Consider the following 24560-nt stretch of genomic DNA (forward strand, 5'->3'; position numbering starts at 1 on the left):
AGGAGGACTGTGAAGGCATTGCAGGAAAGATTTTCAGATGCAGGTGGTTTGTTTTTTTCCCCAAGCAGAAGCAGTGTGAATATTTTCAGAAACTGTGAATTGAAGTTTCTTTAGCACAACAATAAAAAAGCTGCTTTGTTTCAGTAAACCCTTTAGAGCTTGAAGCGATAGTGGGATTTTTTTCCATGGGTTTTGGTTTGGAGTTTGTTCTTTTTTTTCTTTTGAAGTTTTAATTTCAACACTGTAGTAAAACAAAACTGAAATGCTGTTGTCCCTGGATATTGAAACAGAAGGTTCTGGTGTCTTACAAATATCTTCTTTCTCCCTTCCAGCACTTGCATCCAAAGCAAATCTTCAGCAAATACAGTTTGTGAAGCATTTCAGTTTTGAAGAAACCTGGTTTTAATTCTTGCACTCAGGTCAACTGGTTGTGTTATTTGCTGTATCCAGGTGCTCTTTGCATTCTGAGGATGAGGAGGTAGTCTGTACCTCTACAAGATGCTTTATATCAGTCTGAAAACACTTTTTTTTGTAAATAACAAGAAGTGTGAATAATTGAATAAAATAAAATTTAAAAACTAAACCAAAAACCTCAGGTATGTGTGGGCATTAGAGCTATGGCAGCCCCGTAGTACATTTTTAACTGTCATGGTCTTCAAATAAAGACTTAGCGTGTATTTGTGCAGCAAGACAGTAGGAATTTTCATGCTAATCTGTACTGTTGCAATAGCAGATATTTAGGCAGTGGATAAGCTACTGGGTAAATTTTCACATGCTTTCTGACCTTTCGGGTGCTGGCATTGCCTAGTCTTCTCAAGTGGCAACTGAGATAATTTGGCCCCTGAGATAAAGAAGGAGAGATAAAGTTATTTTTAGCAATTGCTTCCTTTAGTTCTGGCATTCGTTCTCTCCTACCCATCCTCCTCGCAGAGTGGAAGGATGCAGCTTGTTTATTATGTTTTACCATATCTACTGTGCTGGCTTTTGATACCAGGCAGAGCTGAGGTTCACCCTTTGGCAGCTTTCCCACCAGCACCAGGGCAGCCCTCTGTGTTCTGGAGATTGCAGATCAGCCGCAAATCCTTGGTTTTCAATTGTTGTATTTAATTCCCCCACAGCCTTTGCAGTCCTGGTGGTTAGAAGCCTACTCTCTCTCTCTCTTAGAGGAAAATTATTTACTTTTTCATTACTATTTTCTTTTCTTACAGTTCAGATTCCAGCAACTTAAATTTCTAAGAAAACTTCAAATGCTGTCAGAAATATTGTCACTTCAGAAATAATCTGTACAACTGCAGAAATTCAGCATGCGTGTCTGCTGTAAATTACAATAAATGTATTTGGTACTGTTGTCTTAAGAGGTCCCAAATGTTTTGAGCTTATCCTTAGTTCTCTGTGTGGGCACTACCTGTGTTTCCATACCCTTATTTCTTGATCCTGTATTTAATATTGTGGAAAACATTGGTAGCATGAGGCTGAACCCCACTTTTTAGTCATAGGTTCAACAAAGTGTGGCATTACAAGCTAGTAGTGGGGTGTTGCCTGGGAGCTGCTGTTCTCATCCGTGACCATCTCTTCCTTGGCATTGCACTCCAGACTGCCACTGAGAAGGGCATTTTTCTCTCCACTGCAAATACTCATTTTGTGTGGCTCCTTTGCAAGAAATGAATCTCCTCTCATCAGACTGGCTGCATAGGCAGCTCCTCAGTCCCCCTTGAACTTTCTGACTTTCTGGTTAACTAGCACGGGTGTTTTAATATGAACTGTCTTCCTGTGAAAACAAATGAAAATGCCAGTTCCAGGAGCGCACTGTGTGCATTGAAGGGAGCAGGGTAGATGTGTGGGAAGAAAAGTATTAAATTAGGAAAAATATTTAGGATATATACATTTTTATTTATCTTCTATATTATAGGTATGAGAAGGGAAGTTTGTTCTTTTTTCCTTTTCTGTATTTCTCTCAAGCTCATAAAGCATTTCTCAGCCTCTATCGCTCTTGCATGAACCAATGTTGTTGGTGGCCCTGGTTCCCCTTCGAGGAGGTTTTGTCCTGAAAAAGGGACCCATTGAGAGAGCCAAAGGCACACAGACACTTGGCATTCAATATGCAACTGCTTATCTCCTGGCAACATACTTGTGGAATATGGGTCTTGATACTGATAAAGTAGGTAAACCGTCATTACCTATGATTTCTCTTTCTGAAAAAGGAATTGCATGGAAAAATGGAAAGTGGAAGACAGAAAATACTCTCCAACTCATGGAGCTTTTGTGGTGAACACTTTCATGCCAAAATGCCTAATGCACCTCAATCACTTGATCCTGATGAATAAATCAGAAAGCTTCATGAGAATGTTTTTCTTCCTGGCATTTCAGCTCTTCATCCCTTCTTCTCACTGTTCATCTCTGCATCCATGTGCAGAGTTGAAGTGGACTCCATGTCTTTAAAGTTCAGCGAAGGTTCAGTTCAGGTCTAGGGCACAGGTATGGGTTTTTCACTTTGTTCAAGTCATCTTCTCTAGCTAAAGTCCTTCTGACTGAGGAAACAGGATTACAGGATGCCTGAGTGTTCAGCCACAGATATAGAGGAAAAACTTTCACTATTTTTGATTCTTTTAGGTTTCCTATCTTTTTTAGCACCTTCCTAAAATGGAAGGTTGTTGATATGTGAAGCCTGTCCTCTTTCTGATATTTAGAGGGCTGAACAGTTTGTTTTCAGAAAGAGTGATAAGATCTCCTGGCAGCTAAAAATGAGAATAGTTCTGTTCCCTGCTGTATGCCCTCAACACCCCCAAAAAAGGACGTGGACATAAATAGTTGATCAAAATTAAGCCTAAGGTCTGATCCCATGAACTAAAGATATTTAGTTTCTATTCCCAGTTTTGTGTACCGTGCTGGGTAAATGCCTCAGTTCTCCCATCTATGAAATGGAGAAAAATGAATTTTTTTTTCTCACAGAGGTCATGTTTAAGTTAACCAGTTTGTATGGTGGTCTGGAAATAAATGCTTTAGAAGTGGTTGCTACTAAGATTGCTCTAATTTGCAGCTGATATATAAGCAGGGGGCAGGGAGAGACTCAGCCATTTTACAGAGACTCAGACTAATTGTATTTAACCACCTCTCCCAGAAGATCAGGCTGGTTCCCAGGTGTAAGAGGGAAAACAAAGGACAACATCCAGGCCACACTGCATTGATGAAAATGTTGTTAGCATTAGGGAATTAGGATTGTGTCTGTAATCAATACAGACCTGGAGATCTCTTTTTCGTAGTCAGGGGACCAGATCTGCTTATCACTTTGCAAGGCTTTTAGCTGGAAATAGAAATACCTTTCCATATGGACTTTCCTGGTTAGGGTATGGACTTTCCTGGTTAGGGTACAGTGGTGTATACTAGTGTATACTAAAATAAAACTTCTGCTGAATCAAAATAGCATTTTTACACAAGCTGAACATAAGAAGATGAAAGAAAAAATATTTGGGACACAGAAAGAAGGAACTTAAATTACTTTTTCAGCAAAAAAGGAAGGGGCTGAAAACACTGTAATGAGATTAGTAGAAGGGAAAGCTCTTATTTCTGAGGGAGTGCTGAACAGCTTGTCATAAGATGACTGCTTTTTTTGATCAAGTTTCTTTTAGAAGTGTAGCAACATGCAAAGTTACATTACACAAGGAATAAAATTCTGGGGAAAAAAGGACCAATGGTGAAGGGGGAAGTAGTTGCTCATATAAAAGAAAGCAAATTTCAGAACTTTCTATTTTGAGTAGATGGAGCTTTTTGACACACAGCTTTTTCTTTTCTTTTCAACCACAGAAACTACTTAATTTTGTTGAAGCCTGTTTCTGAAAGGCAGATTAGTTTAAATGACATATTTTCAGTGGAAGATTCTTCTGTTGAAAAGTATTTCAGCAGCTTTCATGTGACTCAGTTTAACTGAACCAAAACTGGGGTCCTAAAACAGAGGGCATGAGGCAGCTGCACGTCTCAAGCCCACTCCTTTGAGGTTAGCCCTTCCAGAACAGCTGGTCTCCTCTGCCCTGCTGCCTTTTTCCTTCTCTAAAACACCAGCTGGTATATCCATTTGCACGGTGATAGCCCTGAATAGCGTATATTCTGTGCATCCCTTACACCATGATAAGAGACTGCACCTCTTGTGGGCTCTGGTTTTGCTGTTAGCAGTACTGTGATGCTATGGAAATATGGCTTGGGTGACCACGTGGGATTAAATGTTGGCAGACAACACTGCAGGGGAATGTATTTTATTATGTCCCTCTAAGACAACATGCATGATTTTATTACTTGAAAAATAAAATCTCAGAAGCAAAGCTTTTAAAGAGTCATATTGGTTTGAAAGACAGGATTTCAAATTGTGCACAAATCTGCAGCCATTCTGAAAAATCTGGTTTACTTTGGCTTCTAGAAATCTCCACAGCAATTTCTCCCATTAGAGGGGATGAAGCTGACTGATGATTCCCTCCTGTACAGCACAAGCCCGGTATTCGTATTCCTGGCTTTTGCCTGTTTATATCCAGCATCTCTGCAATCCAGATGGGGGAAAAGCACATGTGACAGCGTGTGTGTGTGTGGTTTGGAGCAGCAGATGGGTGCGAATGACAAACTGTTGTCTGTGTAGGCACCTACCTAGAGATTACTCAGAGTCCTGCCTCTGTGTGTTGTTTTCTGTTCCTATGCACCGTTATCGAAGTGGACGCTGTCAGGGCTCCTGCCTCTGAAGCTTTACCTAACTTGACAAGGATCCTGTGCAGGCATCCAGATTTCAGTACCTTTCAGTACTAATGTCTGTTTGTGATGTACCTTCCATCTAAGGACGCAGTGATTGTATTAAAAATCATATAAGGAGAAAAGCAAGGTGGAATTGACTTTATATTCAAACTCCCTAGCAAAGGCAGATCCTACTTCAGTGTCTTTTTGTTCCCCAGGTGGGCCTGTCACCCTGCATTTCTTGCTCTATTTGAGTCACCTTTCCCTTTTCTGCCCTTATGCTGAATGTGTTCTGCATAGAGAGAGAAATGATGGAAAGTGAAGTGCACTGAGAGAGATGTCAGTGTTTCTGTTGCAGTCCTACACCTATAGCTTTCAATATTCTCAGTGCGTGGGCACGCCATTATCAACTGGTGCAGAATTTCACACATTGTCCGACAGCATGACTGCAATGAAAATTATGCCTTTTCCAGCAGTGGGGAGATTTGTGGCCCAAATGTATGTTGCATGCATTTCAGCTGGACTGTCACTTAAAATTGTAGAACAGGAAAGTCTAAAATACATGTGTAACTTGTTTCCTTGAACTAGTTCCTTTTGAATCAGCAGGGTCACTAATGCTGCAGTCATGCAGGCACACATAGTTGCTAGATTAGGAATGCAGTTAGAGCAAAGTTTGGTGTCTGACTTGTGGCAGTGACTTAAAATCCACAAATTCTGTAATTTCTCTTTGCGTTAGTCCTGCCAGCTGTGCTGTAAGGCCTGACTGGGGTACCGACTGAAGGGGAAGCCTCACTCTGCCAGTGCTCTGAGCTCTGCTTGTTTTGTAGAGCCAGTGTAGCACCAAAGTTTAGTGCCTGTGGTCCCATAAATTTGAGGTAGGTAATCAAATCCTGTTGCTGTCTGGCTGAAACACATATTCTGTGGCCAGGAATTTGCATGTAAGTGTCAGTGTGAAATTATCGTGGTGAATTTTCTGTGACAGTTGTTTTTTTCTTTATTTTAAACCATGCAGTTACAAGGATGAGTGGGATTCCTAGTTTGCTGCTGGATAGGCATCTGAGCTCCATGTGAGCGCCCTGCTGAGGACAGTTGGAGGAGATACGGGAGCTGGGCTGCTTGGGGAAGGGGTGGGTGAAATGTGTCATGCTGGAAGAAGATCACTGAACTGATTTAATTAGTTCTGTTTCAGAGGATTCATTTTTGCTCGGGTCACTGCTACATTCATCTATTTGCTTTTTCTCCCCCTCTTAGCAATAGACAAATGCAGGGTGATAATTAATTTGGCAGGTTGATTGAGATTGGGTGGCAGAGAGGGGAGTTTTCCTGGATGAGTGATGAAGCATTGTTAGTTGAGCTTAAAGTGAGTAGTCTGAAATAGAAAGTAGTGTAAACCACCCCCACCACCCCCCAGGGTGTGTTTAAACTGAATGTACTTTGAGTTTTGACATTGAGGTTTTTAGTAAGCTACCAGGCTCTACAGTGTAATTTTAGGACATTTGCTAGCTGGGACTTAGCTGTTGAAAGGGCAGTGCCCTTCTTCTGCATTGTGAAACCTCAAAACCAGGAAAATGGGGTGTTAATGAAAGAAGTAGCTTTTGTGTGTATGTGACAGGCTGGAACGAGCTTTGACGGAGCAATGCTCTTTTCTTTTCCAGGCCAACCCTGGAAGCTGAGGCTTCACCTGACCAGACGCAGTGCTGCTCTCATGGTGGGAGAAGGCACTGGGGCTCGGTCTGCTCTGTGTGCTAGCTTGAAGGAGGCCAAATTCTCAGTATCTTAAAATTTTCATTACTAAATCTCAGCTATCCCTCAGTGTGCTGCCATTAAAGTTAATGTGTTTCAGGAAAATGAGCTCCTGAAACTGTAAGAAATTATGTTTCTGGCTTTCTGCCTCACTGTATTTTAGCCTGACCAGGGGCTGATTCCTGTAATCACTGTGTTTTGTGTTTCACACCAGGTGGACATTAAGTTGCCATATTAAAAAACGACAAAGTTTGGGTTTTTTCCATTTTGGTAAGTGTGTATGGTAGCAGAAGAGATCCAATTTGTTTAAACTACTGGATTCTGTTGCTTACAGAATTTCCAGTTTTGGGGGGCAATGGCATTACAACCTTTTTTTGACTTCTCTGACCAAGTGTTGGGCTTTGGGGGTTTGCTCTCTCACCCTCTACCCCCTTCATTTTTGTAAGTGGCTCTTTGCTCTGGTGAGAGTTTTTGAGTTGACAGCTATGACGAAATGCCATCCTGCACATATGAGAGAAGTACAACGGGGACACAAGCAAGTCATGCTTGTCCCTACCCCAGCTGCTGCGGCTCGGTTCCGTTGCAGAGGAACCACTTCTGAAGGTTAAATGTGTGGTGAAACCTCAATGCTCAAGTCCTAAGGGTTTTTTTCTGCTGAGACTGCCAGTAAGAATGTCAGTTTGACAAGGTTTTGGTTTTTGGTTTTGTTTTTTTTCTTCCTGTGAGGTAGACATCCACTGGGAATTGAATTGGGAAAATCCTATTTTTATGCAGACTACCAGAGACTGGTCAGCTGTTAGGTTAATGCACTTACTAAACTAATTGGATATGTATGAACTTTCATGCTTTTTGTTAGTATTGGGGGTGATTCACCTAAAATTGGAGCTTGATGGAAAAATCCCTTAAAAGTTTTCCTACTCTTGCAGTGGGTTTTTAATTGCTATGCAAAAACATATCCCCTGTACTTTCTTTGGAAGCAGAGACCCTGCTGCGCACTGATAACTAGCCAAAAAGAGCACGTCATCTTCAAGGCTTGTGTTGAGTAACAACAGAAAGTCGAAATACTGTATATGAACCTAGAATTGCTGAAAAGATGGAAAGTGAGAGGAAAAACTATGCACTAAAGAGAGAATGGTATTGGTAATATACATCGCAGAGCAGATTTTTTTTTTGTAGACATCTTGATTCCTTTAAAAATAGATAGGCTTCAGATACCTAAACATGCTTTCAGACTATGCTGACTTTGCTGCAGTAGCTTGCTAATTTATCCAGCCTGTGCCAGGCTTGGTGTTGTGACTGGGGTTCTTAATGCATAGTTAATGATTCCCAATGGAAAAAAATTAAATAACCTTGCTGACTTTTTCTAGGAACTTAACTACACCAGAATGGACTTGATTGTATAGCTTGGAAATCCAGGAACTTAATGTGTCTACTTTGAATAGCAAGCAAGGTTTAAATAGTAATTTTCTTCTTTTTAGCAATCTATTTTTGTTCTTTTGTCAGCTTGCTGTTACATTTAGGAGCCTTGATATTGCTGTGTTGCCCTGGCCATGCCCATGCCAAAGAATCTTCTTCTGTAGGTTACTGTCTGTAAATTATGGCCATGGGTAAGGTGGGAGGATATCAGAGTATTCGTGCCCACAATCTTTATCTCTCCAGTATGAATGTTTTGTTCTAAGGCTTTGGTTTACATGATTGTGCTCTGAATGGGAAAGTGAGACCATGGAAAATTTGGTGAATGCTTTTGTTTGTTGAATACTAGTCCACCAGATCAACATGCCAATTAGTAACCAGATTATTAATTTAAATATTTATTATTAAAATATTAAAAATGAAAACCCAATTAACTTTTACTAATATGTTACTAAATTATATTCTATATAATATGTGAGTGTTACTAATAAATATTAAATATGATACTGGATTATATAAAATGAGTATTTAATATTAAAATTTAAAAGAACAGATTAGCAATTATCTATGATCAGGTTAATTGTTTTATTCATTTGTCTTGGAAATCCTTTAAATATCCAGATTAAGATAGGACTATTAACTTAGGAAGACTTTGCTAAAAGAAATCTGCTCCACATCTGCAAGTAGATGTTTGTGGGCACCTGTCCTTGGGGATCACTGATGAATAAGAGTTGCTTTTCTTAAAAAAAAAACCACACAAACAAACAAAAAATCCCCCTCAAAAAAACAAAGAAAAAAACCCTCCAAACACAAAAATTGTTTCCTTTTCTGTATTTTACTACAGCACTGCCTCCAAAACCTGTTGTTTGAAATACTGTTTGATGTGTGAAAGATTAATAGGAACCTGAGACATTCAGTGGTAGGACTGAAAATAATAGAAACCTGTACAGATTTGGTTTACTACTGTCATCTGCTTAAGTAGTTTTGACAAAAATGTATATAAATCCAGATGCAGGATCTGGAGGTGGATATTCCCGTGCCATTTCTTTTCCCCACCTATTATTTTTTTTTTAAAATTTTACTGTACCTTCACACTATCTAAATAAAAGCTGCTCATTGAACAAGTGATATGGAGCAAGGGGCACTACAGTTGTCCATGCTGCCAGTTTGCTGTGTCGTATGTCTTTATGCCTCCTGCCCCCAGGCAAGTGAGCCAGGATCCTTGAAGAAGTCAGATGCAGTTTATTGTCTGGAAATATTCTAAAAGGTCATATGCTGCCATGAGAAAAGTCCTCAGAAATGTAGTCTCTCTCTTGCCGTCTCACCCAGTGCCAGATATGATCTCATTCTTTTTATTCCTTTGGAGTTGAGTCCCTGGTTAAGTGCTCGGGATGGTTTCTTCACCGTGCCTGCAGGACAGTCACTGCTGGTGCCTTTAGGGTTGTCCTGTGCCGCAGCACCCGTTCGTCACCCCTTAGCTTACCTCACCAAGCGCTCTATTTTCTCCATTCCCTTTTGCCACAGCAGCTCAGTATCATGTTCACTGTCTCAACAGAGTATCTGCCTGATGTTTTTCCCTTGTTTTGTGTAGCCTCTGGCAGTGCTGTGGCTCATTGCTTGACCTGCCAGGCAGGCTGTGAGAGAGCTGTAGGGATTGAGGAGCCAGCTCCCTCTGGGGATACCAGCTTCACCAGGGTACCGGCTTCAGAGGGCTTAACTCCATCCCCACACTGGGCTCATCCTACAGGGAAGCCATTCACTGCAGCTCCTTTCCCCTTTCCAGACCCATCATTGTACCTCACTGTCCCTGCCTTTGGTTCAAAGTAATGCCAAGTTTCAAAGCACTTCTGCCTGTTCCTTGGTTTAAAAATCTTATCTCTGTTTCTAGCTGTTATCCAGCAGCACACAAACCTTTGAAACAACTTATTTGATAAAGAAGCAACTGAAAGACTCTTACACACGCCCATACCCACCCAATTTATTAATTTAGTTAGTTTATTCTAGTGGGGATTTTTGTTTTGTTTTTTAACCAGTCTCAGAATGGGGGCTGACCTTGATGATTTGCAGGGCTCCGATGCATTTGGAGTATTTGGGTGGAGAGTTTCCTCCCCACTAATTGCACAGCCAGAGGCTGTGATGGGGTGAGCATGCAGCTCACATGTCTGGCTGAACAGCGCAGCTCTGACATCTCGTGCTTTAAGATGTTCCTGGGAGTTGCCGAGTGGTTGTGGAAAAGGAATTGTTTTTCCAAATACTGGAGCACTTTGCTATCTGTGTGTCATAGCCTACATGTTCCTGTGTATGATCATGCTCACCACACAGCAAGGAAGACATCTCTGATGCTTTGGATGCCTGCAAGGCAAGCTGCAGCCGTGCCATTCGGTGGAGAAGGTGGTCGCTGCAGCCATGCAGTTGCTCCCCTGTTGTGTGACCAGCATCTGGCAGTGCTGAATCTCAGCAGCTACGGCCCACTTAGCTTCACCTCCTGATGGTGTCCGTATCAAAACTGCACTCCCTAAGTCAGTCACTAAATCACCTAGCATATCTTGATTGACCATGAAAGTGCAGGGAACAGTCTAGCAAATAAGAGGAATCCTACTCAAAATAACATGTGCCAAAAAGCCCTGTGAGTTTCTGTATGACCTGCATATTTGTGAAAATAAATGTTTCTCCTAATATGTAATCAAGGAAATAATTTGTGCTTTTTTTTTTTTTTTTTTTTTGTTACTGAAAAGGGAGTTTTGTGCCTGCATGCTGGTAACAAGCAGTTTCTTTTTACCAGTGGAAATATGATCCTGACTGAAGCATAGCTAATACCCATTCAGTCAGAGAATATGTATCATACTGTGCCCCATTCAACACAAGCTCTAAGAAGGCAGTGTCAAAGAACTCAACAGTGAGACACTGTTCCACATCCTCAACATGCCCATTCAACAAAATCTCTTCGAAAGAGGGAAGATGTTATGCTCATGTTTAAATGCAGATTCTGCTACTTTGGTGAAGTTTGAAACCAGGTGCCAGCCAGATTGGATGCTCCTATCTAGCTCTACTGGACACTGATTCCCAAATATAAGCAACTCTTAAACTGCTGGCTACCTAGCCAAAACTTCTCAGAATCTCATTGGTATTTAATTTTTGCTGCTACTAAATGTTCTAAATCCTTGTAGGAGTGGCTAAAAGGCATTTTTACAGGGTCCCAGGTGTTTCGAGGAGCTCATGGTGTCCTGTTTATGTATTATAGCCAGTTCAACAGAGAATATTGGATGCTAGGGTTTGGCTTCCAATCACAGATGGGGCAGGGGAGCAATTTCTCCAGCATTCCTGTGCTTTGCTTTGTTGCGCACCTTTTGTTTATTCACTAGGGGAGAACAGGGCTCACTTATACTTACTATAATGGAAATGTGGTGTCCAGCTACAGTCTGAACTCTAAAAAGTCCTAGGGAAGAAGCCAGTGAGCTGGGACAAGGTCCTGAAACATACTTTTGGACTATGTGATCCTGCTTCAGGCTGTTTGAATCCTCTTTACTGGCTTTGGTGAGTTATGGCTGATTTAGCTCACCTTTGTCGTCACTGTCTAATATTTTTTAAACTGTAAAAGTGTTGTGTATGTGTAAATAAATATCTAAATAAAATTCTGGAGTAGTAGACTATAATCTGAATGGAATTAGAATAGGCTCTGACTTGATTTAAAGTCTTTTATTGGACACTAATACAACTTCATTGGTCCTCTTAAGTACTTACCGTGAAAAGATCTCCTCATTCCCTTTAATGAAACTGTGCTAAGTGTTATATTTGCTTAAATAAAAATCCCCGTGTTTTCAAAATACTGTTGCATTCTGCTACTGAGGATTCCCTCCCCATCCTAAGAACATACATGGGACTGCTCGTATCCTAGATGTTGCGGGGGTTTCCCACTTGTGCCCAGTTGTGGAGGTCCTTATTTCTGTAAGTTGTCTTTTGGGTTGTTCTGCATTTTTTTTAGCCATGACAGTTAGCAGTATTGATGGTTCAAGGGTGCCAAAATCAAAAACCTAGGCCAGAAAAGGAGAATACTTAAAGAAAAAACAAGACCCAGAAACAGCTAAACAGGTTTGAATTGGCATTCTTTACTTTCCGTCTTTTTACTTACTTAGATCTTTCACAGTATGTGTGGGTCACCTTTTGCTGCAGTTCTCTAATACTAAGGAGGCTTAGAATTATGGTTTATGAATTTTAATGAAAGTTGAGGTTATTATGTAATCATATGCTGGGTCTGTAATTAAATCACCAAACAGGAGAAGAACTGCATTTACAGAGGTGGGAGCTGAAGATGCTGATTTTTAAATATCTTTGCTCTGCTTCGGCCTGGGTATCTCAGATATCTAATGCAGACAGTCCCTTATAGCATTCCTTACTCCTCTGCAGGTATCATTGCATTAGTGAATATCTGCTTTTCATTTAAAATGTTGTTTTACAACCACGAGGCCTAGAGATTTCATAGTGTTTATAGCAAAAGTGAGAGTTTTGGAGCACAGGCTACCACCCTACATGTTCAGAGCAAGCTAGCCCCATTTCAGTTTTTCTCTCTGTGACTGTGATTTTGGTATTAGGCTCTTCTCCGTTCCTGCCTCCTCTTCCGTTCACTGTCCTTACACTCAGGTGGGTAGGGGGAGGCTGATTTTCCAGGAGCCCCATTAGTCAATTGGTAGGGTAGAGCAAGCAGTTGGCTTTAGCAAAGCCTGTGGTTTTGCGCATTCTTGAACATGCAAGAGTTGTTCTTGTTACTGAAAGCTACCTTCATCTTTAAGTATTAAAACTGTCAGAGCTGGGTTTCCAGGGCAGTTTTAGATTAAATGTGAAGTAGATACTCTCCTTCTGAGAAAGACTGCATGCATATAAGCTGTGTGGGAGTTTTGTTTTGGTTTTATCCCTCCTTTTCTGCTGCTGGTATGCTCAGCCTTAGCAGCCTGGCCAGTGAGAATGATAAAGTAACTGGATGGTGTGAGGCTGTTTACCATCACTCTGGACCAAATCAATTCATAGTAATTTTTAGAGGAGGTGGTGGGCTCTGAAACAAACCCTTCTGTTAGTGATAAACATAAACCCCTCTGATTTCAAACTCGTGTTTGTGGTTTCATGCGAGTACCAATTAAACTATATTTTTTTCTGATTTCTCAAGGTGGGCAAACCATGCCTGAAGGAGAATGAATGTTTAAGAAGACTTGATTTGATCCACTCAAGTAGATTTATGCTCACTCTATGTTTCTGAGTGTTTGTGGTTGGCTTGGTTTGTTGTTTTGTTGTGTTTTGGTTGTTTTTTTTTTTTTAAATACCATTTTCTTCATCTTTTGTTTTCTATAAAGTTTGTGGAAATTGCAATTTCCGAGTAGCCCAATAGGTCAGGCATACTTGCTTTCCTCCTTTTCTGCATATTGTACTCCAGCACTTACTGTTTGTCCATTCAAGGAAAATCTTTCCCAGGTTCAGCAGTAATCTAGCACAGTGTGGCTTGTTGAGCTAAAGGTTGTCATATCAAAGCAATCATTCCTCTGTAGAATGCTGGCCTGGCAGAGATTTTGTTACAGCTGCTCTACCCGGGGGTTTTTTTCTGTGTTTTGTCTTAAAGTTTGAGGCCTGTTTGCAAGTGTGGCATACCTTAAATTTAATTTTCACTCTTTTGTTACTAGGGACCATTGCAGATATGCCAAGAGCATTCTAGCATGAGATGAAAACTGTTTTCTAGATTGTGAGGAAGAAACACATTTCAAAGCCAAGTAAGATTTGGTTGGTTTTAAAAATGGGAGAAAAAGGTTGGCTTCATATGGTCACGAATTTTACTACCGTGCCTGAAAACTGCCTAGAATTGGCAAGGTCTCTTACCATCCTGGAACTCTTCTTTTGCTTCCTTGTGCTTACCATTTTACCAGATGATAACCATAGGGTTAACTCAGTAGAGCATCCTAGCATAGTATGTGGCATACAAAGAGAGAACAATGGTGTTGCGGTTCTTTTACACTAGAGGCAATGGATCTATCAGAAAAAATACAAACATGGCTAATTCCACAAAGACATGTTTGAAGAGAAATTAAATGCAGGATGTGTAATTTGCTATGAGGAGTTAGCAGTTTGGTAATAAAATGGTGCTGGAATAAGAAAGGGGCCGCTCCGTTGCTTGCAATGCATTTATGACTGGTTGCTTCATTGGTGATTTTGGCCTCTCTTCAATATGTGATTTTGATAGTTAGATGCTGAGGAATGGAGCAAGGACAAGTTGTTAAAGCATCCAGACTCATTTTTCACTGTAATGTTATCTGCTGCTGCAACCCCAGGGTTGCCCACACCTGGTAGAGGAGCAGAGCTAGAGATGGACTAAAAGACACCTGCAAGCTGTGGACAAAGAGGAGCAGATCAGGGTCTGGATGTGGGTCTGGGGAAGAACGGGAGAGCACTCCAGGGGCTGAAAAATTGTGTGGACATGTGAAGCACAAGGCAGTAACTGGTGAACAGAGAACAGGGTGGGCAAACCATGCCTGAAGAAGAATGAATGTTTAAGAGGACTTGATCTGGGCTTGAGGATTGGCGGTGATCACACGTAACCACCCCTGGCACATGTCAGTCTGGTTTCCTGGGACTGGCTGGACTGTAAGCATCCCTATATTTGGTGTATCTCCTCTAATGGGAGAGATAACTCCAAGCTTGACTCTTTACTGTGTTGCTTCTTTTTGGTGGCAATAGTAAAGCAACTCTTAGTTTTTCAGTAAACTATGGATTCGGTGAGGGTAAATGCATGAAAAACCTGGCAGTGCGATCTCATTCTACACTTGGTTTTGATGGTGTGGTACATGCTGCAAAAAGTCTATCGAGTCTGGAGAACCACAGTAACCATAGCCAGGCCTGTAATATTAATCTTTTCTTAACTGTGAAATAACAGGCGTATTTTTGGTGCTAATTTCACTGGTAGGAAGCTGTAGGTAAAGATATCCCTTATCATGCTGGGAATCACAGGTGGTCAGACTCATGCTAAATTAATTTTTTTTTTAGCCAAGTAAATTAAGAAAGTGGGCACCACTTCCCCACAAGGCATAGGGGCTGAGGATTTAAAACTGAAGAGGTTTTCTTGGTCCAGAGTGGCAGGAGTCAGGGAGGAAGCACAGGTATGAGGGTTTTGGCAGAGGTTCTGTGAAGCACATAACCTTTGGTAGATGCATCCTTTGGTAGCTTTTTCATGCCAGTTATTTACTGAGAGGCCAGCTTTCATAAACATCAAAGCTTGGTTTCATACAGTAATAAGCAAACATAACAGTATGGAGAAACAAACAGGGAAACTGGGCACAGCCAGTGATTCCGCTAACAGTATATGGAAAAAGGAAGTAATTGCAGTAAAACGAGGGAATCAGGCATGAGGCTGTATCAGGTTAAAAAATGGTGTGACATTTCTGATCCTTGATGCCTACCTGCACATGCAGCTTGTCTCCAGTTATGGGTGTAAGTAATTGTAAGCAATAACTTAAAGAAATGAAGGGGCCCTTGAAGAACGAAAGGGTAAGTAGGAGCAGTTGATGGAGAAGATAAATATTTCATATAAGATGTATGTGGCTGTTCTTGGTTTTCCAAGTAGTTTTAATCTTTTGCCCTGGGATGAGTGTTTCGAAAGCATGTTCTGCAATAAGTATAGGTTGTAAATCCCATTGCCTGCCTCTGACCTGGGAGAAGACATTTTCTTTGGAAAAGAATGTTGGGAAAATAGAGCAAAATATTCATGACTGTTAAGTCATTACATGTCATGTTAACCCTCCTATCTCATTTACATATTTTTATATTTGCATTAAGCTTTGTTCCTATGAGTAAGAAAAAGCATTGCCCAGAATACATCCCTGAGTAGCTGTTAAAAAAAAAAAAAAAAAAAAAAAAGCCAGCTCCCAGGGTGGAATACATGCTGACCAAGCACCGAGAGGCAGGGTTAGCAGCAGCAGGAGCTGTTCCTGGGCGCTCCCTGGTGCTTTCCAGGATTTTTTAGGCAGCTGTGGGGATAGTGTCAGCAGTTCCCATTTGCCCATAATCTTTGGATACATAAAGCTGTAGTAAAGCCTACTGGGTATTCTCTCTCCTCTCTCCTCTTTTTCTTGTCCCCCACCATGACATCTGTGGAAAGAGCTGCTGTATGCAAATTGTATGTTACTTAAAGAAAGAGTGAGTGCCTGTGTGGCATACAGTTATGTATTAGAAAAAAGATGGGAGAAGACCATTTTTTCTGGAGTCCATCTCTACCATCCAATGTCTGACCACTTCTTTCACAACACAGTCTCCTGTAGGGTTGGACAGGGGATTTGAGACCTGAATTTGGGCTGTAATTAATGCTTGCCTTCTCTTTAACTTGAGGAGCTATTTACCATCACAATTCTTAATTTCCACAAGAACTCACCATCTCTAAGCTCTCTCTTTGCTTTCTTCTGTAATATAATGACCCCAACCTGTTTTCCTTTAGAGGGTGTACCTCTACTTTTTTTTACGTTGAGAATAATACCACGGTGAGACAGAACTAAAGCCACTGCTAACTTTCATGACTGGTATAAAATCTGCTATTTAATCAAATGTCCCCTGATTTTGGTAATCTCCTTGTTGATATATCAGCTTTCCTTTTACCAGATCAGTATTAAACGTTTGGATAAAGCTGAATCTATGGAAGTGGGAATTTTGTTGGCATGAGCAGTGTTGTGATGCTAGATATGTTTTGGCTCTGAATGTAAAGGTACAAAGTTACAGTAATAACTCCCAAGTCTTCTCACCCTCATTATGAAGCTAAAAGCTGTGTGAAATACTTCGTAAAAGCAAACCGGTTTCTTCAAAGAAAACATGTAATAGATATAAAAGCGTGAATGATTCAATTAAAGCTAATGAGTGCGATTTCTCATTTACCTGTGCTTTTCTGTGTTTTTCAGCTCATGGGGCACTCTGAATGGGATCACAAACGAGGACCCAGAGGCTCACAGGTCAGTTGCTCAGTATTTTGTGTTTGGTTTTGGCTTTTTGTAAGTTTGAGGTATTCAAGCAAATTTTCCATCTGAGATTGGCAAAATTGTTCATTTTGTTAATATTTGCAGAATTAAATCAATGGAAAAAAGCATAAAATCATGACAGCTTCCATTAATATAATTTTTGAGCTGTAATCCAAACAGTTGATCCAGACAGAGCTGAGTCATGCACAGAAAGTTTCTTTCAGTAGCAGAAAGTTGTATTAGATATATTGGGAAAGCATTTCTTACTCAGCTGTCTCCATCAGGATGGCAAGGGAATGCAATTTCAAATAATGTATGTTTTGTGGTGGTGGTTGGGTTTTTTTTTTTAAACCTGACAAACTTGTAAAACTTGGATGGCCTTCTCACCTTCTTCAATAATAAAAGGATTAGTGGTGTTAGAACTGTGTGGGGAGGTGCAGAAAAGCCATGTGTAGCTGCTGGTTTGCTCTTGACGCATCATTGAAAGGAAGCTGTGCTAGTAGTGTTAATGGCATCATGCTGAAACATTTTTAAGTTGTCTACAGAGTTATGGTTGCTGCAAAGGAGACATTGTTACCAATATTCAAGAATTTTCCTTGTTGGGTAAAGCAGTCTTTCCAATCTGGTCTTGAAATTACATAAATACATTATTAGGGCTCCAGTATTTTGGAATTGCTTTTCCTTCAGGCAAAGGATTTTTATATTAATATAAACATCTATGTCTAAATCTATAATAAACAGGCTCTGCTGCTGTGGAGCTCCATACCTGCAACCTTAATCTCAGTAGGACAGTTCCTAGCCTAACCTTCATAATGCCTCTTGGAAAAATCACTTGAGTGCCTGCCTTTTTAATGAGAAAATATCATATGTTAATCAGGAAGTTGTTACTTATTTTAATAGACAAGATTTACTATTTTGAATGCAAAATTGATTCACTAAATTATGCTTTTTTTGCCTTTACTGTTGCAGGATTTTACCTTTTTTTCTGTTCTTCTAAGCTTCTACATCTCATTTCAAAACCATCTTGAAATTTGCAGGAAATTCAGTATTTCATTAAACAGTTTAAGATGGATTGCAGATCTGATTTTTTTAGTGCCAGTCTGTCATTTCAAAAAAAAATTAAAAAAAAAAACCCACCAGAAAGCAAGCTTGTTTTCAGTGGAAACAGGAATTTCAGAAATCAGGGAAATTCTATCCAGTAAAGTAAGACCTGTACAGTGTATAATCTCTCTTGCCTCATCTGATGTGCTAGTTGATCATGTTGTGTTCTTCTGATCCAATCACTGAAAGGTAAATTGGACTCCTCTAAAATACTGTTGAGAGGAAGGCAGTCACTTGAAGGACTCTTAAGGTGACAGACTTCTTAAACATTTCTAGCATTATTACAAACGTTCATGTAATTTTTGTATGTAAATGAAAATATGGGTAGTTTTTTGTATGCTCTGAACCATGCCCTGCAGTCTTAATGGTTTGCCTATTCAGCAACATGTTTCAAGACTGCTGACTGGAGTGCGTATGAAGTCTGTGCTAGTGTTGCATCAGAGATGGAAGCCTAAGTCCTGTCGAAGTCCTCCTGCCTAATACATCCGTTTGCTATGTGCCTCCATGCCTGAAGGGTATTTTTATTGTCAGCTAGAAATTTTTGAAGGTTTACAGCTAGCCAATAAAATACCTTAGAGAAGGGATTTAGGTGGAAGGTAAGTGGTATCATTCTGGTCCAAATAGATTTTAAATTAAAGATAAGACAGATCAATTTGACTATCAAAACCATATTTTCTATAGGAAATTGAACTTGGGCTGTTTAATAGATCCGTTTTGAGTTTTCTGAATAAGTGAACTCACGGTATGAAGTAGTTGCCAAAGAATTTTTTAAGTATTTGTCCTCATGAGGCTACAGTTTCTTCCAAGGAAGGTTCCAGAGAAATTAATAAATTGTCTGGTTTCTCTTATTTGCCCCTGCTGAGAATAAGGAGGGCTCGCATAGCATGGCCTAATTTCAAAGGGAGAGGTCTTGTGGGCGTTAAGCCTGTTGCTGCAAATGCCCATCTACATGGAGTGCAAGTAACACCATTTGTTGGGTACCGGTAGGGATGTTTGTACTTGGGAAAAATGAGATAACTGGTTACTAAACGTGCAGATGAAGTTCCCTGGATTTCAGTAGAGGCTGAGGAGGAGGCAGTTGTGAGACGATAACTCTATATAAATTTTAAAATCTTCTCTGTCTTTCTGAGAATGGTTTTGTTCCTTCCTTGTGTGATGTTTTAGATACTTCACCACCATTTTGTTGATTGCTTTTAAAAAAGGGGATGAGGAGGAGTTCAGTGGCACTCTCTGCAGGTCAGCCTGTGCAGTCATTTGAACCTTACCTGAAAGATATTGTTGAATTATTAAAACCATTATTCTAGAAAACTCTGTATCAGGTTTTAATGTAGAAGCCTCCTGCTGATTTTTTTTTTCTTAGGCAGAGTGTCTTTTAGTTTTATTTTTTTAGAAAAATAAGCAAAAATACTTCACCCCCAAGCACGTGTTCCTTGAAACAGGATAGAATCTGGATATGTAGCATTTCCCTTACAGAGCAGTGAGGTGTTTCCTTCTAAATCCATCTAAAAACAAGTGTATAGTTTTAACCAATTTCATCCTGTAAGCCCATTTTTATTTCATTTGTGCTTTATAGGTGTTCTGCAAAGGTTCTAGGAAGCTAATTGTAATAAATCTTGGAAGAACCTTGTAAAAGTAGCAATATGTACCACAGAAATGTTAAAGGATCTTGATTAAGGTGGAAAAAGAAAATGACCCAAGCTCTCTAATTACCATGTGGTGTCCTAGTGCCCAGTCACAAGAAGCAAGGAAGAAAAGTTTCATTAGGGGGAAGAAAATAAGCCTCAGTTATTCCACTGTAGCCTTAGACTCTTTTACATGACTCTGAAAATTGTCTGTCATAAGAATAGTGTTACCTAATTTAACTAGTTCCCTGAAAGGTTAGGAGAAATTTAGGATGTTCAGATTTTTTGCATGTAATATAAGAGATCTGTTTTATCCTTTTGTGATTCGGTTGCATCGTTGCCAGTATGTGTCCTTAATGAATGTGCCCTTTGTTAAACAAGATCTTGCTTAAAAATTAAGATGAGTAGTTAAATCTAAGACATCAGGTGTTTAAAGATGGACTGGCAAGTGCCTGCAGAATCTGCCAGAGTTGCTTACAGTGTTTCCCTAGATCTGTGGGGCTTTCCTCCAGCAGAAAAATGGGATTTGGGAGGACAGGTCTCAGTGGTAGCCAGGTGGTAGGCAAGTAGTGAGAGGGAAGGAAAGGGTTTAGGCTTATGTTATTGGAAGCCAACTTATTAGTCTTCCATGATCTTTTAATTCTTACCGAGTAAAGCAATGAAAGTGGGAAGAAAGTATCTTAGGAAGCCCCCTGCATGTGTGAGTGTTAGCAATGTCACTTGTAAGAAAAGGAAGTGGAACCACAGGTTTACCGTAATGTAAAACTAAAATCCACATATAAACTCATAAAATTATTCTACCAAGACTTATTAAACAAAATTCTAATCCTGTTAAGATTTTATTAAGAACTAGTAGGTTTTCTATGGTATGTGATGAAAGATGAGAGGAAACTGCTACAGTGCATGTCATACTGTATGCATGTAATGACCCACTTGAAAAATACGTTCCTTTTCTGATGTGGGTGTTAAATGCAAAGTGATGTAATTACAGGTAGCAATGGATATCAGATGAAATACACAGAGGCTTATGGGAATTCCTGTTTGCAGGAGTTTGTCTCCTGATAAGCATCTGCAATTCAATAGAATGTAAATGGGACAAGTAAAAAGCTGTCCTTACAATATTTAACTTGCTTCTGACTTCCACATTGCACTATTTTTTTATAGATTGCACACACATATATGTATATGTATGTGTGTATGTTGTAGGATTCCTTTTCTTTTAGAATAATTATACTATTAAGGCTGCTGTAATTAGAGTGAATTATAGGTTGCCTTACAAAGAGCAGTGAGTTCCTGGGTTTTTTCTCCCCCTTCTTTTTTTGATCTCTGAAGTTAACACTTCCTGCTGTAAATGCTTCATGCAGAGAACTTACTCTCTGGATCTGAAATCAAGCAGAAAGTGCAAAGTGAATTTCATTACGTTCCATGTTTAATTTTTTAAATTAATACAGTTAGGATTTAGGCATGAAACTTTGAAATTGAGTTCCAAGTTGAAGAAAGTCCTAGTGTTTAGGAATGCTTAACCCACCTAAAGAAATGTTTCCTTCAAATATGCACATGCAGTCTGTAAACCCACATCATCTTACTCATGTGAGGGGAAAATATTCATACCCATCTCTAGTATCAGTACATGCTACAAGAAAATGTGACTAGCAGAATTCATCCTTGGCGTATTATCCCTCTGCAGAAAAAAATATGCAAACTGTATTTTAGTTATTCTACCAAAACTTAATATGATGCTTCTAAAATATTTCAGGTGGGACCCATGGCACGCTTTGTGCACACGTTTTTACAAGGGACCTTGAATGTGTGGGAGTTATTTATTGCTGTGTCATCAAGACTTGTTTGGCTTGCTGAAGATGTAGGCGTAGCCCCAGGAGTCAGTGGAATTGAGTGATCGTTCCTCTAACGTTATAAAAGGATGATAATTGGGAGAGAAACACAGAGGTCCAGTGTTTTTAATTCTCTTTAAATATAAAAGCTCTCAATTATATATCTGAGGTGCTGCATTTTACCCCTCCAGTTCCTAAGCAACAGCTATTTTCAGATTGAGTGCGTCTGGTGTTGTCTACCTACTTCAGGCTTTTGCAAGGTAATTCGTCAGTGTAAGCTAGGCTTTTCACTATCTCACCCAATTCCCTTTGTTGTGGCACTACAAGGAGACGGATGCTTTAGAGAAACAGGAGAAGCTTAGGCGTAACCCGTCTCAACCTTGCAGCTCACAAAAACTTGTATGCATCGGGGAGCTCTGCCGCCTACAGCAATGAAGCACAGGAGTCAGAAATAAGGTTCTTCACACTGGTTTGGGAGAAGCCTTTTTCTCAAGTGTGGCAAAACCTCTAGAGCAGATTCAAAATCATGAGCCGGAAATCTCTGTACTTGCTGAAGCGTAGATGGGAGTCGATTCCCACTACTGACCAGGTACTGTGCTCTGGTGAATCTGTTGTGTCTCTGTCTTTCCTCGTAATGCCACTGTAAAGAGCTTTATGGTGATTTAACGGTGGTGATTGGGGTCCTCTGCATACAGCGAGAACCAGCTGGTCATTACTTGTCATTTCCATGATGAATAGTGCAAAATGTTGGTAACGCTGATTTTGCAAGAGCATGTGCTTGTGAATGTGGAAGTGCCATGGCAGCCCACTAATGCAGACTTATTTAATGAACTGTCTAAAAAATGAGACTTTTCTAAAGGTTTTCTAAAGGTTTTCTAAAGGTTTTAAACTGAGTGGCTGAGGAAAAGTGTAGTCTACTGCTAATGGGTTTCTCGGTGCATGTCTTTGTTGCATTTCGTATCTTGCATGTATGTATATGTGTGTGAAATCACTGATTACAAGTAGATATAATGCATTGGCAGAACCTCAGCATTTTCAGCATCATCTTGATGCATCATGTAAAGCATGTTAACAAGGATGAGAGTAAAGCAGATGTAAAAAGAAAAGATGTAAATATCTGCTGGGAAAAGCAGATGTAATGTAAAAATTGTGGGATGTTGTTTGGAGCAAGCACCATCACTGTAAATAGGAGCAAGATGTGATGAATGTACAATTATTACATTTCCTACTTCTTGCTCCAGGCACTCCAGGATTCTGTGAAATTTTTTCAATGTCTTACTTGGGTTGTAAAAACACTAAAAGAAGTAATTCTAGAAATAATATTGAAAGGAAAGTGAGGTAGTAGCTTATTACATGTTCCAACTTAGTCTTTTGTTTATAAAGTGGTTGACTGTGAAGGGATGCCTTTATCAGTGGGAAAGAGGCAATTTGGGAGAATATTCTTCAACAGAACAAAGGATGGACTACAGAATTACTTCGCATTTTTTGAGAAGGATCCTCCTGTACCCTTTCCATTGAAAGGGGGATGGGAAGGGCAGACTACATGCTTTATTTTGTAGAGTTGTAGATTTTAAAGCCAACACTGTGAACATCTAGAGATCTGTCTCAGGTTAGTAAGAAAATACTGTGCTGTCACATCCTGTCACATCAGGCCTAATTTTTCTTTATTCTTTAAATTCTTTAAATAAGAATATTCCTTTTAAATAAATGTTGTATTTTTTTAAACATAATGCCTTCTCATTTTACTTTTTCTAATTTAAATCTCCCACCATATCAATTTGCTATACTTTTGAATACCAAATTTAAAAAGCCCTCTTTCAGAAATATCAATTTTTCCTGAACAGGTAATGCTTCTACTTTGGTTTGCTAGCACTTAAACTGGCTCAAATATGTAATTCATAATAAAAAAATGCACCATAGAAATAATAAGGCACTACTGATGAATACAATGTCATTGTGTTGAAATTGAATTGAATTGATCCAGTTCAATTTGGCATTCTTAAGTCTCCTGGTAGAAGAGGGGTAAATAAATGCACTGTTCGGAAGTGAGTCATTTGTTATCTTGTTTCTGTTAAAAAGATGTAGAGACACTAACGTCATTTCAAAGGAAAGCTGTATGTCTGCCTCACTGTTACAGTGTTTCCTTTAAATCACTCTAACCCTGATGTTGCATTGCATCATACTATGTTACAGTGTGACATATCTGGGAAAAATAAGTATTCTTTACCTAGGTGTGAGGTGTGCATGACTGCACTGAGCTGTGTATCATTTCCATCATCAGCCCCTCAATGCCTCTGGAGGGTTTTAAAAGAGAAAAGGAAATTTCCTTGATGCATCTACCACTTTGGGAGAAGTGAGACTCAGTAGGTGATGCACGTAGATGGAACTGAAATGAGCATAGTGTGACTCTAATGGCTGTTGGAGGGTAAACTGAGGGAGGGAGGATGATGTTCAGCTTCAAACACATAGATATTTCTCTGGCTGTTCATACTGCTCCTTATGCTGGGTGACAGGTGGAGTGGGGCTGCTCTGTTTGTTCTTTCCCTTGCTCAACAGTGCCTCATTGGAAAATGCAGTTACTGTGCAAGATGGCAACACAAAGAGGCAAATTCTTGAGTGTCTTAGGCTGATACTGTTCACATGTTCACATAGGTACTGTATAAAAAAAATAGCTCTGCCTTTTGGTGCAAATTCATTAATTAGTCCTTAAAGGAATGCACTAGCATACTATGTTCCAGGCTAGCCTTGAGGAAATTATATTATATTTTGATAGGTAAGTAGTAACATTGCCTGTTATTTCTCTATTCAGAAGAGATGAAAGGTGTTTATGTTAACAAATGACAAAACCTCTCCCAACTGGTTTACTGTATTACCATATTATTTTTTTTAAAGACTAAAGGAAAGAAATAAAATGGAATTCTGAAAGTGGGATTTTTTGCTTGATCTTATTTTGAGTTTAAAATAATATGGCAGATCTGACTTTTAAGGATATGGGAGCGGTAAGTCCACAGTGAAGTCTGATACTCTATTGAATGTACTTTCTATCTTTTAAAAGTCATCAAGTGATTTTTATTCCTCATCTTACATAATTTACATCAAATAGAAAGAGCCCCTGAACTGTTTAGTCAAGGGTGAGAAGGCTGGGAAGTAGGGGTAGAGAAAAA

The 24560-nt window shown here is 39.7% G+C and overlaps 1 protein-coding gene across 1 annotated transcript in view; it reads left to right on the plus strand.

Annotated features, from left to right (window-relative positions):
- PDE3A (phosphodiesterase 3A) overlaps positions 1-24560 on the plus strand; it is a 264129-nt gene that overhangs the window by 144080 nt on the left and 95489 nt on the right. Inside the window, exon 2 of the mRNA XM_056340624.1 lies at positions 16785-16835. Coding sequence (XP_056196599.1) covers positions 16785-16835 — 51 coding nt within the window. The remainder of the gene's footprint in view (positions 1-16784; positions 16836-24560) is intronic.

This window comes from Falco biarmicus, chromosome 5 (assembly GCF_023638135.1).
Source record: "Falco biarmicus isolate bFalBia1 chromosome 5, bFalBia1.pri, whole genome shotgun sequence".
NCBI lineage: Eukaryota > Metazoa > Chordata > Aves > Falconiformes > Falconidae > Falco > Falco biarmicus.